Below are 14,323 nucleotides of genomic sequence, written 5' to 3' on the forward strand. Positions count from 1 at the left end.
AGCAAAGAGGAAGCTCGTCGCGAAACCCACAACTTGCCCAAAAATTCCAAAAAAGGAAGCCCTCGGTGGGACTCGAACCCACAGCCTTCCGATCTGACTCTGAAAGTTAAGAGTCGGATGATCTAACCATTGAGCTACGAAGGCTTATGCTTTTGCTCCTCTTGTGTGATCTGTATGTGCCATCTGTCCTTCCTCTTCTCCAATGTGAGAGTGACAAGTAGACGACCAGAAATCCTCCTCAAGCGGTTCGTCATGGGAGCCGGCAGCTTCCCGTGTATTCTGAGCCTGGATCAAGGCATATAATGGTGCTCTTACTCAATTTAGGATCACAAGACTCACGATGTGACCGAATGTTTCCAGTTGTCAGAGAATATGTCAAGGAGAGATGAAAGGGATATATCATTTGAATCGTTACTCTAAGCTCTTACATGGCTCAGTACGGTTCATGCAGACCTGGTGGAGGAACTCACTGACTATTATCCTGGACGTGCTTCTTTATAAACTTCTAGGTTTGTTATACAAGGGTATGCATGTAACAACTTATGATATATGTTGTAAGAGATGAAGGGGAGGTGCTCAAAAGCTGCCACATGCCTTCGCCTCGTCTTTGGCAGCGCGTAAAACTGTATAACCATTGCAAAGTGGGGGGAGTGGATAGGTTAAGCCGCCGGTTGTACTGTTCTTGGTTTCAACCGATAATTCGGATCGACATTCGGATACACAAAAGTATCCATCTATTCAGTCACAGGATACTCGAGCAGCTCATCAATCACCTGTGTTTGTATCGATCAGGCAATCGTACTCGATTCACTTTCCGTCTGAAAATCTCGTCAAGATGCTTGTCCGTGCCGCGCTTCGAACCTCCCGACTCTCCTCTCTCGCTCCTGTCCAAAGGCGATCAGCATCCTCCTTGGTTTTTCTAGAGCACAAGAATGGGAAATTGAATGATTCCAGTTTGAATGCTGTGACTGCTGCTCAATCACTTGGATCAGACGTGAGTGACATGTCCTGATCGCATAGATCGAGGAAAGTTCTTGCTGACACGAGTCTCATATTTCTTAGACCGCCGGTATAGTAGTAGGATCGAAGAGCGATGTCGATGGTGTCCTCGAGGAGGTCAAGAAGTGAGTGCAATCACTTCAGCTTTCGTCGAGGGTGGCTTGCTGATACATAGATACAGGATTGATGGTCTTACCAAAATCTACACCGCTGCTTCCGACTCTTACGCCCATTCTTTAGCTGAGAGTGAGCTATGACCATCCTTTGCCCGAAGTATACGATATATCCACAGACACTGATATCATGCCCTTTCATATAGATGTTGCCCCCCTTCTCGCCTCAGTCTTACCAGCCAAGAACATCTCCCATATATTCGCTGCCCACACTGCTGTAGGGAAGAATGTATTCCCTAGATTGGCTGGTTTACTTGACTCCTCTATGGTGAGTGCTTCCTGCCAATCGATCTCTGCAGAATTAGGTCAAAAGCTACGAAGTGCCTAGGTACCAGTGGCAGAAAGACAAGATTAGCGAGTGAAGGGTCAGTGGAGTCAATGTAAGGAGAGTTGAGTGGAAGAAACCTGGAAAGGCAATCGGTTGCTCGACAGTACAGTGATTGAGACGATCGGCCGAAGAGGCGACCTGCGGCAAAACATCCTCGATCAGCCGTATAATCTGGTCGGATAAGGGCTAAACATGCTGAATTTTGTACATATAATACAGATCGCCGATATCGTAGCTCTCGAATCTTCAGGAGACGTCTTCATTCGACCCATATATGCTGGTAATGCCATTCTCAAAATCAAGTCTTCGCCCAAGGATAAATTCAAGATCGTCACAGTCAGAACTACTGCGTTCGACAAAGCCAAGACTGAAGGTGGTAGTGCTGCCGTAGAGGAAGTTGAAGCTACTTCAGGTGATGGTGAGTTTTCGTGTTCACTTCAGAGGTGGCAAAAGTGAAATAACCATAAGAAAGCAACGATAGCTGATAAAGTGATATCATGTTTAGCGTCAACCAAATACGTGTCTGAAGAATTGACCATCTCCTCTCGACCTGATCTCTCTTCTGCATCTCGAGTCGTATCAGGTGGTAGAGCTTTGAAGTCCCAGGAGAACTTCAATAAGATCCTTGATCCTCTTGCTGATGCTCTTGGTGCTGGTAAGTGGCTTCGTCGCAGTGATTACGGCAGAACCGCCGCTGATACGTGAAATCAATAATAGCCGTCGGTGCTTCCAGAGCTGCTGTAGATGCTGGTTACGCAGACAACTCATTGCAAGTCGGACAAACTGGAAAAGTGAGTCAAATAATCTGAGTACAATGGAATATTGCTGACTTAAAGGTGCATAGGTGGTCGCACCTGAACTTTACGTCGCCGCTGGTATCTCGGGTGCCATCCAGCACTTGGCAGGTATGAAGGAATCCAAGATGATCGTCGCTATCAACAAGGACCCAGATGCTCCAATCTTCCAAGTTGCTGATGTGGGACTTGTGGCTGATTTGTTCGAAGCTGTACCAGAGTTGACTAAGAAGGTCGAAGGTGCTAAGGCATAATTTTTCGTTCTGATGATATGTTCATGCATTTATCTCGGGTTCTTCGTATGATCATTTCTAAGGTCGCTATTTTGCAGAATCCGAATTGATTGATCGATAATAAATGCCTGTCGCAAAGATGGACTATCTGACGCAGACATGGTGGCTGTTCTGATGAAGCCCCACCGGATGGGGTTCCTTCAAAATACTCTGATATTCTACAGTACTGTATCATCAAGCATTCATGCGACGTTTCTGCACACCTTTGACTCCTACCAAGACTGAATCGACACCATATCAGCTTGTCCCAAGAGCATACGGTATGTTAATTGGAGTGAGTCGAATTGGCATCGTCTCTAGCCACTCTAATATCTAATATTCCTCATCATAAGCTCAACCCCAAAGTCTCCTGTGGACGATACAAGCTGTTCATCTTCTAAGAGACTGTTCTCCAAGGATACCATCTTGCTACGCCGGGGCTGACCAGGAGCGTTGGCGATACCAGTTTCGTTTCTTCTTTTTCCTGACGTCCTATCTGACCACATAAATATTATTGACCAGTTGTCATGAATTTAGTGTTCGATTCTATTCACCCCGTGGCAGTCAGAGATACATCGAGGAACACACCTGAAATCGAGGGATCACACTTCAGGCGTGTTCCGCTTCGACCTGTCTTGGTCGTGCAGTGTCAGCTCCAGAATCGGTACAAACATGTACAAGAACGAGATTCAGATAGCAGATCGAGTTAGAGAGCCAATTCTGGTTTGCTTTTGTTGTCCGGTTAACCAGCGAAGCTGTTTCCCGCCGGCATCCTATCGTATCTTCGTCACTCTCAGCAGCATCATGGAGAATTGTAACATCAATAGAAATACCTATTGGAGGGAAGATGGGCACAAAGCGGGCGTAAAAGAAAGGACGATCTGCACAAAATTCGGGTACAGCAGCTATGCTTTCAGTCAGCGTCTAGTGCATACACAGCACACACATATATAACCTATCAAAGCATATAGACACTGGAGGGTAAGGTGTGATGTGCCACACGATGCCACTTGAGGCGGGAATATTACATAACTCCGATGAGGCGAGCTTGTCTTTTTTGTTCGCGAAATCAAAGATGAGGATGAGAATGAAGATGATGCGTGAAGATCAAAATTAGATATCCATATGGTACATCCCATAACTATCATCATATCATAGCCAAAATGTCAGAGATAGAGAAGATAGACGGATTCACCGAAGAAGAACAGCTCGACTTTGAGGCTGAGCTCCAAGAGGGTTACGCCGAGATTGAAGACAAGTCAGTACATCCCTCATCAGAAACCACCTTGCGAATGCCTTGACTGACGTCTTGATTGTATTCAGATATGCTGTCGACACACAACAAGGTTTCGAAAATGTACTTGTCATGGATAACATCCCTATCGTGGATGATAGCAAGAAACAAAAGCTGGTTGATAGATTGAGGCAACTATTTGCTAAAGCTGGTGCACCTATCGAAGAAGAGAACATTAGCATGCCATGGGATGATAAAGCTGCTACCAACAAGGGGTGAGTTCAGCATACCTTGGAGTCCATATTGCGATCATACTGATGACATTGTATACCAGGTTCATCTTCCTCACCTACCCTGATGCCCAACAAGCCGAGAACGCTCTCCGAGCTCTTGATGGCGCTTCCTTCGGTAAAAGCACTCTTTACGTCAACCGATTTGGAGATATCGAGAGGTACGCCAACCTCCCTGTAGGAGAGGGTGAACTTCCTACTGGATGGAGAGAGAAGCCTTACGTGGAAAAGGTGAGCTAGGTCTTTCTTCTGAACCTCAAAGATATAGCTGACGTTCTGCCTATTTGCAGGACCACCTTCGAAGCTGGTTAGGAGATAGTGCTGGTCGAGATCAATACCTCACTTTCAGAGATCAAGATGTCAGCATCTGGTGGAACGGTAGAAATGGTAACGCCGAGCCAGTCAAGGTTGACGGCAAACCTCTCAAGAACAACGTAAGTACCATTCTTGTCGCGCATCATATAATCTGGCTAATCTCGTTCCTATAGAAATGGGGAGAGCTTTACCTACAATGGTCCCCTCTCGGTACCTACCTCTCCTCCCTTCACCGAGTCGGTGTTGCTCTCTGGTCTGGGCCCAAGCTCGATGGACCCATCGGAGTCAACGTCCTCCGATTCACCCACCCTGGTGTCCGACTTATCCAATTCTCTCCATGTGAGAATTACCTCGTCACCTGGTCTGAAGAACCTTTGGACAACTTTGAGAACCACCCCAATGCCGCTTTGAGAGAGACTTTCGGTCCTGAAGACGAAGGAAACCAATTCGTCATTTGGGATATCAAATCTCAACGAGTTCTTCGAACTTTTCCTGCCGATAAACCTATCCAAGGTGAAGATGGTCCTCAACAAGTTGCTTGGCCATCATTCAAATGGTCTCCCGATGATGCCTACATCGCCAAGTGTAACGTCGGTACCGGTATCGCCGTGTACGAACTCCCTGGTATGGGGTTGTTAGATAAGAAATCCATCAAGATTGAGGGTGTTCAGAACTTCGAATGGTGTCCAATGAGCGAGAAAGATTTCGCCGCTAGAAAGGCCGGTAAAGGCAAAGAATGCAGCTTCGTCTATTGGACTCCTGAAGCTCAGAACCAACCTGCAAGAGTCAGCATCATGTCTATTCCCAGCAGAAACATCCTCAGAGCCAAGAACCTTTTCAACGTGACCGACGTGAGTATACTTTTACGATTCTACAGTGAAATGGTTGCATGGCTAATGTTCCCGTCTAGTGTAAATTCTACTGGCAAAACCAAGGTGATTACCTCTGTGTCAAGGTTGACCGACATGCCCGAAAAGCCAAATCGAAGAAAGCCACTTTCTGCAATTTGGAACTGTTCAGAGTTCGAGAGAAGGACCACCCCGTTGAGGTAATCGAGTTCAAAGGTTAGTTTTCTGATCTCATATCCACTGCTTTTACTAACGATTTTCTGCCACACCAGACTACGTACCTCAATTCGCTTGGGAACCTCAAGGAAGTCGATTTGCCATCGTCTCATCCAATGATCCCAACTACGGACAGGGTATACCCGGAGTAGTGGTCAAATACAATATCGATTTCTATCAACTCGATCAAAAGAAGGGCGATTTCATCCCTATCAAGCACCTTGATTCTAAGATTGCCAATACACTCGTATGGTCCCCTCGAGGTAGACATATCGTGTTGGCTACTATTGGTTCTTCTCAGAAATTCGATGTTGAGTTTTGGGACTTGGACTTTGTCGTTGATGAGCGACGGGAGACTTCTGAACCTGGTGCGAACGTTACGATGCTTGCCTCTGGTGAACATTACGGTATAACCGATATTGCCTGGGATCCAAGTGGAAGGTATCTCACGACTCATGCGTCAGCTTGGAGATCTAGTGTGAGTAATCTGGATTTATCTTGTTTCCTCAGTAACGAGTAATTTTCTGATATTGCTCTGTGTTGTTAGCCCGAACCTGGATTCTGTATTTGGGATTTCAAAGGACAACAATTAGTTCATCAACCAATGGATAAATTCAAGCAATTCCTCTGGAGACCTCGACCACCTACTTTACTCTCCAAAGACCAAATCAAGAAAGTCCGAAAGGAGCTCAAGGAGTACTCTAGGACGTTCGACGAGGAGGATGCCGCCGAGGAGAACAGAGGATCCGCCGAGAAATTGGCTCAAAGACAAAGAGATATCTCAGAATGGAATGCCTGGAGAGCTAGGAACAACAAGAAGTTGGATGAGAGAAGAGCTCAATTGGGTAAAGAGAAGAAAGTGGTTGTCAACCAAGATCATAAAGATGATGAGAAAGTGGAAGAGATTGTAGAGGAATTGATTGATGAGACCGAGGAAGTTGTTGTCGGTTGATTATGGTAGCAGAGAAGTATTCAGTGCGGTATGGTACAGGCTGGATGCAATGCATTATTATTACAAAATTATGTATAAAGATCTATATCAAAGGAGATTGAATGAGATTAAATGAGATCCTACTGATACCTGAAGGAACATAAATGACAAACTTTCTTTCTATCTTCTACTCGTACTCTCTTCCCATTCCCGTTAGGAACAACCTGTTCTTCACCATCAATATCCATCCTCTCATTCTTGACTGAACCAGGGGCAGAACCAACCACGTCGTGCCATAAAGGTGAAACGTCGATTTGACAATCTGCGCAAATGATATTTTGGTTCTGTTGAATCTCGACAAGTGGTAGAAAATGTTCCAATCTCCTGGCTTTACGGAGTAGAGGGAATGAATCGTGCGGTGGGATAGCTTTATACGATGAAATATATGTTTGAAGGGCGGTCTAGTAGAAGCACGATAGATACAGATAAGCAAAAGGGCGAACAATGTTTACACCTTAAGCCGAGGATCAAACGATTACCCACCTCATTCTGCTCAGGATCCATTTCCCATAAATCATATATAACCCTTTCGCTCAAATCATGAGATTTGCACCATACGCCTGGTCCCATAACACCTTCGGAATCTTTGAATTTTGTTACCGTCACTGTACCATGCCGACCAGGTTTTGCCTATAACATACCACACCAATACGATCAAGTCAGAACCTACGTCGCGCTCGTAAGCTTGGATGAGGTGTACTCACCAAACTGAATTCAAAACCCATCTTCAAACCCGATAACCAAGCGCAGGCAGGGTGGAAGAGCACCTCACAATCCGTACATCCAATGACAGCCCCGTCAGTCTGATTACACAAAGTACATTGCTATTCCAATGGAATTATATTAGCATAAAACCGACTCTGTAATTTCAGGAAAACGAAAGTTCACTTGCATTTTCCCACTTATACCTAGATACCTCCATAACACCTTCAACAGTCTTGATCCTCGATGGATCAGCGAACCCCACTTCGGGAACATATGTCGAACAGAGTATATGCGCCCATCTTCTACCTTCTGTAGGTTTCAACGCAGACAACAAATCGAAATCTGCCTGTTGACCGGGTTTCTTCTTGATTTTGGATGTTATCGGTGTCAAGTCGTTTGGACAAAGCACACAGTGGGGTTCCTTAACAGTCACCAAGTTTATGTCAGACTAACCCGATTACTGTTTGAGGATCTTGATTGACTTACCAAATGATTCTCTTCTGATTTAGAATTGATGCACAAATCGCATTCCCAATTCGGACCCATGTCCTGAGAAGGTATACCATAACATCCTGAACAATCACATCAAGTCAGCTCGCGTCGACGTTTTCAACTGAGCTGGATATGCGATCGCATACTCACCAGCATGTACCGAGTATGTACAGTTCTTACACCTGGCCATCATCGCCTTAGGTTCCATTTTCTTACAATTCGCACATGGTGGTAATTTAGGTGGCGGAGGGGGCACAGGAGTAGCTGTACCGCTTGCATCTCCCTACGATCGGACCTATCAGCTGACATCCCCTACGAGTAATTGTTTAGCTGACTCGCCTTGCTCTTCTTCAATGTAGCCTCCTTCTGTTTCTCTTTCTTACTATCTTCAGATTTAACAAAAGATATGACACCATACTTTCGATAATTCGATCTGCGATCCTCACTATCAGCATATTCCCCTCCCCCTGGGCATAGCGTTGTACTCACCCGCAATCCTCACACATTGCATCCCCCTGGACAGTTCTAGGACATCTCCACCAGACTTGACTTAACCTCGTCGAGCACGCCGCGCATTTCACATCTTTATCCTTCTTCTTCGTGAAATCACTCCCGTACAGAGAAACCTCATCATCCGAATGATCCGTATTTGCCGCTCTGATCTTTCCTAGAGATGGCGCACCAAGAGTTTTATTCTGCCTTGCATGTGATGTAGATACCTTATGATGTAATCTCAGTTCTTCGTTCTCCTTGAATAACTGTTTGTTCTTCCATATGTACGAGAATCTGAGTACCTCGGCTGGAGTACGGTTGAGAATCTTCGCTGTTTCGTGTGTTTCCAGACCTCCGTTACGCTCAAGTTCGGCTTCGAATATGGTCGTTTCCTTATCGGAGAACTAGTAGACAAAGCACAATTCATCAGCTCAGTTGAAAATCCGATCGTCGAGGAAGCTGAAGACCCACATGTATAGGCTTGAAATCAGCTAATTTCGTACGACGCATAAACTGCGTTGCCTTTTCTCTCCCCATCGTAGTATACGAGTCGATGGCTAGGTTCAGCCTTTCGACGTCATAGGATGGCACAGGCAATTTGAACGACCGAACTTCGTCCATATACGAATTTACTATCACACCAAATGAGCAAGATCTCTAGTCTCGGGGAATGAGTTGTATGAACCCACAATCATCACTCGGTCTGGATCTAAGTGTCAAAGAAGACTCATATTTCCTTTCACCCGGATCATACCCTCGTTCTATCAAGCCATGCCTCGAGGGACCAGCTTCTACTTCCACTACTCCCGGTACATGAGGTCTCTCCTGCTCTTCCCATGATGGCACGTTGGCTTGGTATTTGGACCCTACCCTTGTAGCGGCTCGGGGGAAAATAGCGTCATCGGGGTCTGTACATGTACACCAATATCAGCAAAATACATCTTTCTGGTAATATCGCCGCACTCACCCAAAACATCTTCAGGAGTAGTGAATACTCTGTTAAACGTTAAACAATATTAGCTACATGTCTCTACGGATGAAGTGGTGACTCGAGCTCACCCAAAATATCTCCACGGCCACCCTCTAAATGTCACATCAGGTCTAGCATCCGTCGCTATGATCTTCTCTTTCGCTTTCTGCTTATTCTTTCCAGTGGTGGTTGTCGATCCATTCATCGTAAATCTGTATTTCTCAGATTCAACATCTTTATGACGTTGGATTGAACATGAGAGGCAAAACCAAGAATATCCTTTTGCTGGTTTACCTGCTAGAGGTGGGTTGAGACATTTCATGTGATAATGTTTCTTGCATGCCCTGGAGAAGCAAAGACACTGTGAGTCAGTATCCCATCATATCGCACAGAAACTTTGGGATAAGTCTGACATCAGGAAAGGATTACGCAACACTCACTCGCATCTTACTGATTCTTGATATGAAGCCCATTGCTCACACACACAACAACTTCGGAAAGCCTCTGTCAAGTCAGACACCATCTCTCGTTCAGTCACGAGGTATTCGTATCGTGAAAGAAGTGTTTCTTTGACATTTAGCGGGACTGGGTTTGGAGAGATAAAAAGCGTCAGCAACTCTCGCTGAGATGTGATTTAGCCTGTCATAGTCTTCCCTATCCTCGACCCCAGCTTGACAAAGCCAACAGCAAATTCACGATGCTCGATATACCAGTGATGGTAGATTTGATATACTTGTCTCCAAATGTATCGTCTCGTTCTACGTATGAATCTCGCTTTTATCAAGATCTCAGAAGAGAAGAAAGCACCCTTCATACTCACTGTTAGTAACAGCCTCTGTCCTTATCACCTCGAAATCTCTCTTTATATACGGATCATAAAACTTGACGAAGTAAAAATGATCCGGTAATTTCTTCCATTTCAACAAATCTTCAATCCGATCTTTATGTCTCACGTAACATCTTCCTCTGACGTTGGAGAGAGGTTGAATGTCCGTGTGAATGGCAGCGAAGAGGAGTCGGAAGTCATTGATTGGACGGAGAGATACCTGTGAAGTAGCAGTCACACTGATTAGCATGACGATCCCGGGTGTATGATGATATACAGGTCTTATGGGAGAAATTCCTCGTATGTGGTGCCATATAGTTCTAAATTATGCTATGGTATGCTCCATTGCTTCGATATGGTATATTATGGCCGGCAAAGATGTATGAAGAAAGGAAGTAATACCCACATCAGGTGGTCGATAATACAGACTCAACCTGACCATCAATTCCGAACCTGAACCTACGGCCCTCGAACCTTTCTTGGGCGAAGTGTTGGGAGGTAAAAACTCGATTATCCTCGCTATGTTATATGGTGTTCCTGCATTTTATGTATTACATCAGTATTCGTATTTGACCCACAGGGTTGGCTTTGTGATTTGGATTGCAATATGATCGACGGCGATTGATGGATGAATGATTCTGCCCTTCCGGCTTTCCTCGTTTCGGTGTGAAGGAAAAGAAATAAGGAAATAGGTATGATGTATGATGTATGATGTATACTGACCATCTCTCTCGGACCACGGTAAAGATACATATACATGATCTATACACGTTCACAACCAAACTGAATCAGTATATGTAGCAGACTACCAAAAGAATGATCATTGGTGTTAGGTTATGACCTTGACTTACCATTCTGAGCTACCACTTCACCATTCGCAAGTTTCGCCTGAGTCGTTTGATATCCCTGTGACACCATGCTTCTTCTTCCTGCTTGGATTGGATCGGGTCTTGGTTACCGAAGACAAACTGTCCGTATTGATGTGATGGATAGTTTAGGGTATTGATGGTTGTATATATATCTAAGAGATCATCTAAATGTGATCCATGTAGTAACGTCAAATCCGATATTTCCAGTGAGATTTGACGGTTCTGCCTATCTGGGATATCAGATGGGTCCAGCGGGTTCTCTTGCAGCGAAAAGCACCGCTTGATACTTGAGGAACTTGAAACCAGCTTCAAAATCGATTTATGTGATATGTTACCAAGGTACAACAAGAAGAAGAGAAAGAGGAACAATGAAATCAATCAACGAATCTCAACTAAACTCGTTCGTAACGTGTTAAGAGATACTGGGAGATTTTCGATTACGCTTCTGACATATTTTCCGAATTTATCTCTCTTCCTTTTCCTTCAACCCTAACAATCTGCACCAGCCAACATATGCATGAAGTCCTCAGTCTTATATCTACTTGTGCCTGCAGCCTTGATGAAGCACATTTGAGAGATAGATCATGGCAAGCATGACCTATCGACGAGAAGACATACCTCTAACCTGTAACCTATAATTGTATGTACTACTGCGAAATATTCCGCGCCTGACTGCACTGCACTACCTTGCAGTAGAACGACACAGAACCAAAACCCAAATGCATAAGATAATTCACTTCAAAGCCTGTACATACGTTCTCCCTTTTCCTTGTTCATTTGAAATAATCCACAAAGCACAACTAAGCATTCCCATTCTCAAGATAACAATCGCCGATAACCAATTCTACTTCCAATTGTCTATTGTTTGATTCTCGATCCGATAGCAACCAGCTTGGTAATCATATACTCTTCGGTACCCTGGTGACCACCTTCTTTACCGTAACCTGATTCCTTGATACCTCCAAATGGACTATAATCGAACAAATACAAGTCAGTTTCCCATCCTGCTTCTTGTCATTGTACACATAATAACCTGGAAGTATTGTTTTCTCTTGATTAGTGCCGAGATGGACATGGAGCACACTCACATAACAGCCTGACTGATCATACCGGTATTAGCTCCAACCATACCAGTTTCCAAAGCTTCGGAAACTCTGAATACCCTATCGACATCTTCAGAGAAGAAGTATCCTGCTAGACCAACTTCAGAGTTGTTCGCTCGGGCGATGACCTCTTCTTCAGTCTTGAATCGAAACAGGGCGGCGACGGGACCGAAAGTCTCTTCAGTTGCGATGAGCTATATAGGATAAAGGATTCAGCTTAGCCCATGGTATCCCTACAAGATACAAAAAAGAGCTTATTATGATATTTGTGTTGAAAGCACTCACACAGCTGTCTGGTACATCCGCCAAAACTGTAGGTATATATTCCGTTCCTTTACCCCTCTTTCCACCAACTAAGATCTTGGCTCCTTTCGAGACGGCATCTTGGACGTGCTATAAACGCAACGAGAGGTTTAGCGTCGGTCCGTTATGAGAAGGAATGATAACGAGTTTACACACCTCATCAACTTTATCAGCCTGTCTCTTATGGATCAACGGACCATGTGTAACACCTTCATCGAACCCTGGTCCAACTTTGAATTCACCGACTTTCTCCGCGAGGGCTTGAGCGAACTTATCGTATATACCATCCTGGACGTAAATCCTATTGGCGCAGACGCAAGTTTGTCCCGATCCTCTGAATTTGGATGCGATCGTTCCAGCCACGGCGGTAGGTAAATCGGCATCATCAAATACGATTAATGGTGCGTTCCCACCAAGCTCCAATGACATCTTCTTTAATGTTCCTGAACATTGTTCTGCCAATAGTTTACCGACTCTGGTTGATCCGGTGAAAGATACCTTGTGGACTAGGGGGTTGGTACATAGTTCTTTACCTACGTCTTGGAGGTGTTTGTCGGTGGTTATGACGTTGATTACTCCGTCTGGAACACCGGCTCGTCTAGCGAGCTAAAGGAAGTAATAAGAAATGAGCATTATGAAAATGTCAAATAAAACATTATGATCGATCGGATTTCACAACGAGAATATGCTCGGAATATGATGCCGAATTTTTAGTAACTCACCTCAACAATAGCCAAAGTAGTGAATGGAGTTTCGCTGGGCACCTTGACCACACTGGTACAACCAACAGCCAAAGCGGGACCCAATTTCCTAGCAATCATAGCAGCTGGGAAATTCCACGGTACGAGTAAAGCGACAACTCCAATGGGCTGTTTGATGGTTATGTTTCTAGTTCCGGGTACAGAGCAAGGGATAGTTTCACCGTTGGTTCGAAGAGCTTCAGCAGCGAACCAAGAGAAGAACGATCCGGCATAGTTGGCCTCTGCCAATGCGTCGTTCCATGATTTACCGTTTTCCCAAACGATCAATCGAGTGATATCGTTTATATTGGCCATGTACAATCGGTGCAATTCTGCCAAGTAGGCTTGTCGCTGAGCAGGGGAGGTGGTCTTGTAAGTGGAGAATGCCTTGTGGGCTGCGTCGATGGCGTTTTTGGTGTCGGAGACGGTTTGGTCAGGACATGTTCCGATCACTTTGCCTGAGGCTGGGTCTATATGGTTAGAAAGGTTGTCAGTAGTGGGTCATAGGTTGTATAGACTAAAGGGAAGTAGGAAGATATGGTAAAGATATGAGATGACATGTTATATGAGATTGTTGACTCACCATTAACCTCAAAGGTCTCTCCTGATTCGGTACCGACCCATTTCCCATCAATAAGTCCTTTTTGGATCAGCAAAGAAGGGTCATCGAGACCGAGCTAACATCTTGTTTGTGAGCTAGGCCACCGCTGAGTATATATGCTGAACATCACTCACTGGGTTCTCGGCAGTGACTTTGGGCCAATTAGACATGTTTCTGATACTCGCTATGTTCTGACTAAGCCTGACAGAGGGCGTGATCGTGGGTCTACTTGAGTGTGAAAAAGTTCGTTGAGAAGTAAGAGCGATGGCAGAAGGGGTAGGTCTGCCGAGGGTTTGTCTGCTTATATGTGATCTTGATAATCTAGTGAATGGTGCTGATGTGATCTTTGAAGGCATTATATCCTTTCACTTGAACCGAAGGGAGGATGGGGTTGGGATGGGATGGGGTGATACTGTGCTATGTAATTTCCTTTATGACAGTGATGTACTCGTATCGTGTTAAACGCCCTTCGCTTCCTGTGATCTTCCCGTTCACCTATGAGTAACTTATTGGTTTACTAATTTAAGCGACGGGTGCTATCTTCCACTTCGCTCTAAACGAGGTCTTGAGCAGATGGGGCTCCATTGAGTGACAGCGACACACACCATGTTCGGAGAGGACCGATCAGCGAGTGCATGTGTGGACGGACGTGGCATTTTTCAGCTCTGGTTACATCATATAGGAGATGACCGACGGACTAGACAGAACTGTATAGGCGAATGAATAAGCTGACCGACTGTATCAGATCAACACAAGAGATGG

At 44.9% G+C, this 14,323-nt stretch overlaps 4 protein-coding genes and 1 non-coding gene across 5 annotated transcripts; 2 read left to right on the forward strand and 3 right to left on the reverse strand.

Annotated features, from left to right (window-relative positions):
- Positions 1-57: 57 nt before the first annotated feature.
- V865_006061 lies at positions 58-144 on the reverse strand. The gene has a single exon. It is a non-coding gene; the product is annotated as a tRNA-Lys (tRNA).
- A 691-nt stretch (positions 145-835) lies between these two features.
- V865_006062 (uncharacterized protein) lies at positions 836-2,548 on the forward strand (the record flags this gene model as incomplete). The annotated part of the gene is made up of 8 exons (XM_066229823.1): positions 836-994; positions 1,063-1,124; positions 1,181-1,245; positions 1,319-1,440; positions 1,720-1,918; positions 2,006-2,155; positions 2,218-2,291; positions 2,345-2,548. The coding sequence occupies 8 exons, from the start codon at positions 836-838 to the stop codon at positions 2,546-2,548; spliced, it is 1,035 nt and encodes a 344-aa protein (XP_066085920.1).
- Positions 2,549-3,729: 1,181 nt separating this feature from the next.
- On the forward strand, positions 3,730-6,421 carry V865_006063 (eukaryotic translation initiation factor 3 subunit B; the record flags this gene model as incomplete). The annotated part of the gene is made up of 8 exons (XM_066229824.1): positions 3,730-3,824; positions 3,890-4,075; positions 4,135-4,321; positions 4,381-4,524; positions 4,579-5,256; positions 5,316-5,469; positions 5,526-5,947; positions 6,017-6,421. The coding sequence occupies 8 exons, from the start codon at positions 3,730-3,732 to the stop codon at positions 6,419-6,421; spliced, it is 2,271 nt and encodes a 756-aa protein (XP_066085921.1).
- Positions 6,422-6,540: 119 nt separating this feature from the next.
- Positions 6,541-10,863, reverse strand: V865_006064 (uncharacterized protein; the record flags this gene model as incomplete). Its single annotated transcript, XM_066229825.1, has 17 exons — positions 6,541-6,861; positions 6,944-7,090; positions 7,165-7,284; positions 7,353-7,586; positions 7,652-7,737; positions 7,808-7,940; positions 7,997-8,090; positions 8,147-8,553; positions 8,621-8,781; positions 8,839-9,057; positions 9,117-9,145; positions 9,209-9,463; positions 9,560-9,704; positions 9,940-10,165; positions 10,352-10,482; positions 10,669-10,707; positions 10,797-10,863. 17 exons carry the CDS (start codon positions 10,861-10,863, stop codon positions 6,541-6,543), a joined length of 2,814 nt encoding a protein of 937 aa, XP_066085922.1.
- Positions 10,864-11,672: 809 nt separating this feature from the next.
- On the reverse strand, positions 11,673-13,917 carry V865_006065 (uncharacterized protein; the record flags this gene model as incomplete). Its single annotated transcript, XM_066229826.1, has 7 exons — positions 11,673-11,784; positions 11,903-12,111; positions 12,203-12,310; positions 12,377-12,826; positions 12,943-13,430; positions 13,544-13,637; positions 13,696-13,917. 7 exons carry the CDS (start codon positions 13,915-13,917, stop codon positions 11,673-11,675), a joined length of 1,683 nt encoding a protein of 560 aa, XP_066085923.1.
- Between the last annotated feature and the right edge of the window lie 406 nt (positions 13,918-14,323).

Source organism: Kwoniella europaea, chromosome 1 (genome assembly GCF_036810445.1).
Source record: "Kwoniella europaea PYCC6329 chromosome 1, complete sequence".
NCBI classification, from domain to species: Eukaryota; Fungi; Basidiomycota; class Tremellomycetes; order Tremellales; family Cryptococcaceae; genus Kwoniella; species Kwoniella europaea.